At 37.8% G+C, this 8,298-nt stretch overlaps 1 protein-coding gene across 1 annotated transcript; it reads left to right on the top strand.

Annotated features, from left to right (window-relative positions):
• The first annotated feature begins 326 nt into the window (after positions 1-326).
• Positions 327-1,265, top strand: LOC131895087 (olfactory receptor 6C3-like). The gene has a single exon (XM_059245505.1). The coding sequence runs from the start codon at positions 327-329 to the stop codon at positions 1,263-1,265; it is 939 nt and encodes a 312-aa protein (XP_059101488.1).
• Positions 1,266-8,298: the final 7,033 nt, after the last annotated feature.

Genomic DNA, 8,298 nt, shown 5'->3' with positions numbered 1-8,298 from the left:
ACTATTAAAATTTTGCTACACAAATCTGAAGTTCAAAGGTATCTTATACTTAGAATTATATCTAGAACTTATACATAGAAATTATGACTATGCAATATTTTTGTGTATAGAAAGGCTTTAAACTCCCATTTACAAAAATATTTCCTTTCAAGAAGATGTTTTTGTTTAAGAGGAATGAGCGGATATTAGAAAACCTTAGTGGAAGTGCTCTATGGCTTTATTTCACTGGATATAGTAATATCAATATTTAAACATTTGTTTATTTTACATTGAATTTACGCTTTAATTTCTTTTTTTATCAATAGATTCTATGGACTAAAATCAGTATGAGAAACTACTCTATGATTACTGAGTTTGTGCTCTTGGGCATATCAGACTCACCAGAACTTCAGGTTGTAATATTTTTCTTTTTATTCATTGCTTACATATTAAGTGTCTGTGGAAACCTAAGCATCATCACACTTACCTTGCTACATGCTCAGTTAAAGACTCCTATGTATTTCTTCCTCCAGAACTTCTCCTTCTTAGAAATTATGTTCACCAGCGTTTCTATCCCTAGATTTTTGGGGTCAATAATTACTAAAGTCAAGACCATTTCCTATAACAACTGTTTGGCTCAGTTATTTTTCTTCATCTCCATGGGGGTGTCTGAGTTCTTTCTTCTAACTGCTATGTCTTATGATCGCTATGTCGCCATCTGCAAACCACTGCATTACACCATCATCATGAACCAGAAAGTCTGCACCCTTCTTGTTCTCACAGCATGGCTGGGAGGATTTCTGTTCATCTTCCCATTAGTCATACTGGTCCTCAAGTTAGATTTTTGTGCTTCAAATGTCATTGATCATTTCTCCTGTGACTACTTCCCCATCTTACAACTGTCTTGCTCAGATACAAGGCTTTTAGAGGCATTTGGCCTTTATGTTGCCTCCATCACTCTGCTGTTCACACTGGCTCTTGTTATCCTGTCATACATCTGCATCATCAGCACCATTCTGAGGTTCCCATCTGCCAGTCAGAGGAAAAAGGCTTTCTCCACCTGTTCCTCTCACATGATTGTCATCTCCATCTCTTATGGAAGCTGCATTTTCATGTATGTCAAACCTTCTGCCAATGAAAGGGCATCACTGACCAAAGGTGTGGCTGTTCTCAACACTTCAATTGCTCCCATGTTGAACCCTTTTATTTACACATTGAGAAATCAACAAGTAAAACAAGCCTTCAAGGATTTGATTAATAAAGTAATATTTCATAGGAACAAATGAAAGCACAGGTTAACCTGAATGTCATTATACCCCTCAAAAAGGAAGATTGGAATTTTATATTATGAGCTCATTGGTTTCAGCTTTTTAAAAAAGTATTTTGGGTGTATGCGTGTTTTGTCTCATGTATACCAGTGTACACTGCTGTGTGTGTATTGCAAAGCTCGTACCCACAGAGACCAGAGGAGTCACTGGGTTCCTTGGAAGTGGATACTGGGAATTGCACTGGTGTACTTGGAAAGAACAGCTAGCTCTTTTAACGTCTGTCCCATTTCTTTATTCCCTCAATTTTCATTTTAATTTGAAAATTACTATTTTATGTTTTTTATTAAACCTGTGTAGGTATTATTTAACATTTTCTCTGCATTTAAACATTCCATCCTAGAGGACTTGGGGGAATTAGTGTAAAATGTTATGGGACAGTTGATAGACATTCATACTGTGCAATATTAACCTGTGTTTGGTTATGATCTTTGTCTCAAAAAATATGATGCTAATGGTAAAATGCATTTGCTTGTTCTTGTTTTCTTCTCCATTTTATTGGGTACAGTTTTTCAATCTTTCTTTTCTAACCTTGTTACAGATGTGCATTATACTGTATATTTCTTTAGATTGTGTGTGTCGTCTATCATGGCTATTCCTTTTTGTGCTTATATTTGGAGTGGTGTGCATGTGTAGGAGTTTGTGTACTTATGTGTGAATGTCCCTGCTTGTGTATATGGAGTTCAGAGGACAGTATCAAGCATCCCTGTCTATCACTCTTGCCTTGTTCCCTTGAGGCAGAATCTCTCACTAAACCTGGAGTTCACTAGGCTCACCACAAACAAGGCACAGTGGCCCACTTGTTTCTGTTCTCTTCTGTTCCTGGGTTACAAGCATTCATGGGGCTGTGCTCAGATTTTATGTGGCTACTGATACCCAAACTTTGCTCCTCCTGATTGTGCATCAAGCACTCTTAACCACTGAGCCATCTCTGCTTGTCCAGTCTACTGCAGTTCATTAATATAAATTAGTCCCTTGAGCTGGTGGCAGAGAAGAGATCACACATTAAGCTACAGAAATGTATGTAAAAATATGTCAAATATTTAAAAAATGTCTTCTGCCTGATACTCTTCCTTTTATAAGCTGTTCTCTTCCAACTTTTCAGTCAAAGTAATACATTCATTATCTATAAAATGGTAAAACAAAGACCCAAAGTCATTTCAGTGAGAAGGGGAATGTTTTTTTTTATAAATGCTAATAATTTCTGTGTATCAGATCATATTCATAAGCTGATATTGTCACTATTCCAGCCATTCTGGATGTTATAAAATTCTATGAAAATTGGCAGTAATATATATTCTTGTATCAATATAGAAGATGTTGGAAGATTCTGATTTTGCATTGATTCTTTAGCTAATAGCTTAATTTATTTTTTTCATGCTTTAGAATTTCATACATGTTCACAATGAACTACATTTGTCCCTAGTCTCTCCCTTCCAGCTCACCCCCTCCCAACCTCATGCTTTTTTCCTGCTCTTTCTTCATTCATAAGCCACTTAGTGCTGCCCATATGTTTACGGATATGAGGCTACCTACCAGAGGCCACACCCTCAAAAAAGAATGAATCTCTTCCACCAACTGTACACTGCCAAGGGGTGGGGTCTGGAGACCTGCCCTCTCTGTGCTGGGATTTTGATTGGCTTGATCTTGTATAGGTCTTGTGCAGGGAACCACAGCTGCTGTGACACCATGAGTGTGGTGGACATGTCATGTCCAGATGTCCATAACAATCCTCCCCATCTTCTGATTCTGATGTTTATTCCACCTCCTCTCTCTTGATGCTCTCAGAGCCTTTTGGGGAGGGCGACTATAATAGATGTCCCATCCTGGCCGAGCACTCAGTCATCCTGTGTCCTTTGACCAGTTATGCACACCTCCACTGACTGCTGCTCACTTGCAAAAGAAGCTCTTCTGGCAATGATTGAGAGCTGCCTAGGTCTGTGGATATAAACATAAACACTTAGAAGGTATTTGACAATGTCACCATTTTAAATAACTTAGACCTATGAACTCCCCTTCCATGGGCCTTTGACCAGGATTACAGCACAAAATATGGAATTCTGTCCTGTGGAACAGGCCTCATATCTGGTCAGAAAGTGGTTAGTTATCCAGAACGGTCTTGTCCCTATTGCACCAATAGACGAATCTTGTCTAGCAGGACAGTGTCACAGCACCCAGTGTATGTGTTGGGTTTGATTGTTGATGTCTTTGCTCCCCAGCAGCCTATCTGGGACTTTTCAGCACTATGAAAGCTTGTAGCAGGGAGAAAGTTCCCTGAGTGATTTGAGACTGATTTCTCTATTTCTTGCAGTCAAGATGTGTGGTGTCTTCAGGACTGGTGTTCTTACTATGTGTTATGTTGGATAACCACAGGCAATGGTAGTATACCATTGTCCCACTGCAGCCCAGATTCAGGTCCTGAGATGGGGAAGGAGTGTTGGTGCAGGAAGAATAGTCTGACCATAGATGAGTTTCACGCAAGTGGCCAGCCCCTAATAGTTCAAGGCACCTTTACTTATACTTCAAAAACAAACATGTTTTTCCCATCCTCTAGTGTTGACCTCTGGCAAAAACAAAGATGTGAAATATGTCCCCCCCCCAACTTTTATATCAAAACAACCTCTAAACCAAAAATAATGTTCAGCATTTTGCTAGCTTGGCTAAATATCAAGTCAGACACAAATTTGTTCTCACAAAGCTAAAAGGTGATAAAGATAGGCACACATTTTCAAAAACTACATTATCATTCAAAACTTAACAAATTATATTTATGGAAATAGGAGTGATTTGCCATGAGCTTGCATATAGTTAGCTTGTACTTCTTTAACTGCCTATTAACTTTTATTGCCTCCTATCCAGTCAGCCCTGAATCAGAACAGTTCCCAGTGTCTGGAGTGACAGCTGGTATTTCCAGATAAAAAATCTGAGAAGCATCAGTTCCCAAAGAATTTTAGGGCAAAATATTGCAGAAAAAAATGGGGTTTCTGAGAATGATCACATCTGTCCCATGTGTGACTGATAAAGTGAAACTATAAACTACCAAGAGAATCATCAACATTATGAGAGAGAAGAGAGCGTGGAGGCCGTGTGGTCCCAGCAGTATTCTGCACTGTCCCAAAGTCCAGTGGATTTTGCCCAGTGAGAGACTGTCTCTGTGGATTTTTGCCTTGCAGAGACCTATTGGACAAGCACTCATATTCTGATCTGAAACTAGGCCACACAGCTCCCAACAGTAATAGACTGTGTATTCTTGCAGATCTCAAGGCTCACCCTGCGAATAAATCATGGGGAGATATCTGATGCCTGGTACTTCATTTTTCAGTTAACAACCAATGTCTTCTGGGAGTGATGTTGTCCATCTATGGATCATAATTCCGTTTGAGTTCTCATTTTTAAAGCTGTATTTCAAAAGTAACAGCTCAACTTTAGTCAAACTAAAGCAGATCACATGAGGCTGTAGTTTGAAATGATATATTAAAATTATTTTAAATTATATATTTTGTTTTAGTATATAAAACCAATTTTGTACTGATTAAAAGATAGAAATTACTCTTTCTGTATTTGTATTTATTTCAAATCCAGGCTATATAGGACTATGTTTAAGGAAATACACTTGTTCATAGATGTATTTCTACACCTATGATTGTATTTGACGTTGTATTTGACATTTGCTAGCTACATGAATTACTCTGTATTACACAAGCTCTCTGAGCCATAGTGCTTCATTTGTGAATATTAATAAAAGGCCAACTGAGATTAAAGGTAAAAGTTCACAGTGATTCGCACAAATGTTACCATTTAAAATTACAACTACTGTGACTATTCCTTTCCAAGAGAAGAATTAATTCCATTTGAAAGAAAAATGATGCAATTACTACAGCTATTTTTGGAGTCTGAATGCATCATACCTATAAAAAACAATTTTTAAAGTAATTTCATTGGACTTTTCAAAAACTCTCTAGAAATTATAATTTCATTTTAAATAAAAGGACTGAAGATTAAGGAAATTAAGTGACTCACTTGACACCAGAAATCCTATTAGTGCCTATTTGTGGTTTTATTCTTGATCTTCCTAATGCAAAGCCCACATACTTATTTATTTACTTTTAATTAAAATAGATTTTTTTCCTATATAATATATTCTGATCACAGTTTCCCCTGCCTTAACTCTTCCCAGTTCCTCCCTATCTTCTTTTTTATTTGACTCTGAGACTTCTTTTTCTCTCTGTTTAGAAAACAAACTGGCAAACAAACAAACAAGAAAAGAAAAATGGCAGAAGAAATACACACACAGACATACACACACATATATACATAACACACACACACATAGACAACCACATACATAACACACACATACATACGTAACACACATACACATACATACATGACACACATACATACATAACACACACATAGACACACACTCATATATAACACAAACATACATAACACACAGACACACACAGAGACACCTCTCCCTCCATGAAAACCCAAAATTGGAAATCATAATGTTTGAGCAAAAAAAGCAGTGATGTTAAAAACAAACAAACAAACAAACAAACAAACAAACAAACAAAAAACCAAAAAAACTAGACGAAGAATGATGAGACGACAAAATACCACTGAGTTGTTTTTTTTCTTGGTTTTTCGAGACAGGGTTTCTCTGTGTAGTTTTGGTGCCTGTCCTGGATCTCACTCTGTAGACCAGGCTGGCCTTGAACTCAGGGAGACCCGCCTGGCTCTGCCTCCCATGTGCTGGGATCAAAAGCATGTGCCACCACCGCCTGGCCTGAGTTCATTTGGTGTTGGCTGTCTACTGCAGGGCATGGGCCTTGCCCTTACATGTGGTTTTTATACCCAATGAGACTCTTTGGAGAAAACTAATTTTTCCTTTGTGATCTGTTGTCAATTGGAGATAGCTTCTTTGTTAGGAATGGGAGATTATCTCCACATCCCCCTCTCAGTGCTGATCCCACCATCCCCCAATCTGGCTTTGCTGTGTGCAGGCCCTGTGCATGGTTCCACAGTGTGTGTGAGTTGATATGTATGTCAGTCTGTTGTGTGTGAAGGACATTGTTTCCTTTGTGTCTTTCATCCTCACTGGCTCTTGTAATCTTTCTGCTCCCTCTTCTGCTCTAAGCTCTCAAGGAAGTAGTTTGATGGAGAAATCTTGTTTAGGACTAAGTGCTCCAAAGTTTCTCACTGTCTGCACATTGTTCAGCTGTGTATCTCTGTATTTGTTCCCATCTACTGCAGAGGGAAGCTTCTTTGATGATTACTGAGCAAGACACTTATCTCTGGGTATAGCAAAATGTTGTTATGAGTCATTACATTGGTACAGCCATTAAGCAGAAGAATAGTATTGGTTTTTCCTATGTCCATGGCCCATCTAGTCCTAGGTTCTTGGCCACCTGGACAGTGTTAGGCATGGGTTCCATTTTGTGGAGTGGGTCTTAAACCCAATTAGATAGTTGGCCTCTGTTATAAGGCCCAAACACCTGTAGCCAGACAGGTATAGGCCCTCATGGAGAATCTACTACTATTACTGTTTTGACTTGACATAGTATGAAGCTGACTCCCAGTGACTTATTGCTGTACTCATAGATGAATGTAACAATCTACCATCATCAGAAAAGTCTCATCAGTTGGTGGCAATAAACAAACACACAATTGGTCAAGAAGCAGGGGACAAGAGACTTCAGAATGTTAGGCTATAACTGGCACCTGTATCACAGCCTGTGTGGCCTGTGTGGAAAAGCTGTGGACTCACTGTCAACTCTGGATGGGGCAGAGTTCAGAACGCTCATCCCTCAAGATGGCCTTCTAGAAAGAATTGCATAAACTATGATAAGCGAATGCATTTGAAAGGAAGGACATGAACAGAATGGACTGGCATGTTCTACCTCATCTCTGTGGAAAAGGCAAAGACCTAGGAGGAATATTATTGGCTCTTTTCACATGATCAAAGATGATAAGACACAACACTGGTTATTTTCCCTGTCTATACTTGACAACAGCCTCCTCCTTCAAGGCTTAGGTATCATTGTGGAAATGGAGAGGAAAGATTGTAAGAGCAAGAGGTGGTGGGATGACAAAAGGAAATAGGATATTTAAAACACAGCAGAGCAGTTGTACATATAAATTCACAGTGATTGTGATTGTGACAACATGTACAAGATCTGTGCAAGGTCAAGCCATGGTCAGCATGGAAATGGGAGGTAGACATGATGTTTAACCCTATCTGAGTAGCTATTTATGATTCATGACTGTTAGGAGAGGGAGAGTTCATTTTCTTTTTTTTAATTTTTAAAAATTTATTCTATGAACTTTCAGAAATGGCTACATCATTTTCATTTTTACTCTTACATTTGATTAAAAAACAATCCTATGTTTTCTCCAAACCTTCATTTTACCCCTCTTTTTAGTTAAAAATGGTCTAATGGGTTTGAAATGATACCTCACTATGGTTTAAATTTGTATTTCCTAAATAACTAACAATGTTGAATATGAGTCATCTAAAGTCTGGAGAATTTTGTAGGACTTCTCACTACATAGTAACTTCTATAATCAACAAAAATCAGAAATAGTTTTGTTTGGTTCTTTTTTCTGTCTGCTTGGCTTTCCATGATATAGTCTTTCTATGCATCCTATCATCCTGCTTTTAATTCTTCAGTGCTCATATTATAAAGATTTCCATCATATCTTTAATATAGACAGTAATCACAATACAGCTATATAATTCTGTTGACTTAAGATAGGAAATGTTTATTTATTGCTTGTAAACATTTCTGAAGCTCTCTGTAAAACAGAAGATCTATTGCCTTCTTTATGATAGCTTAATATTCCAATCTAAAAAAATAATAAATGAGAAGAATGAGCAGGGGTACCTCAAGATGTGTTAGCTGTGGATCAATTAATATAAGTATGTATGTAAATGCTGAAAAAGAATCTGTAAATTTATATGCTTGAGTTCATTTTCTTTAAGAATATG

The sequence above is a fragment of the Peromyscus eremicus genome, chromosome 18 (genome assembly GCF_949786415.1).
Source record: "Peromyscus eremicus chromosome 18, PerEre_H2_v1, whole genome shotgun sequence".
NCBI classification, from domain to species: domain Eukaryota; kingdom Metazoa; phylum Chordata; class Mammalia; order Rodentia; family Cricetidae; genus Peromyscus; species Peromyscus eremicus.
This window is presented reverse-complemented; position numbering and strand designations above follow the sequence as displayed.

What these genes read in the sequence shown, in the direction of transcription:
- LOC131895087 (XM_059245505.1), top strand. Translation starts at nt 327, where the DNA reads ATGAGAAACTACTCTATGATTACTGAGTTTGTGCTCTTGGGCATATCA.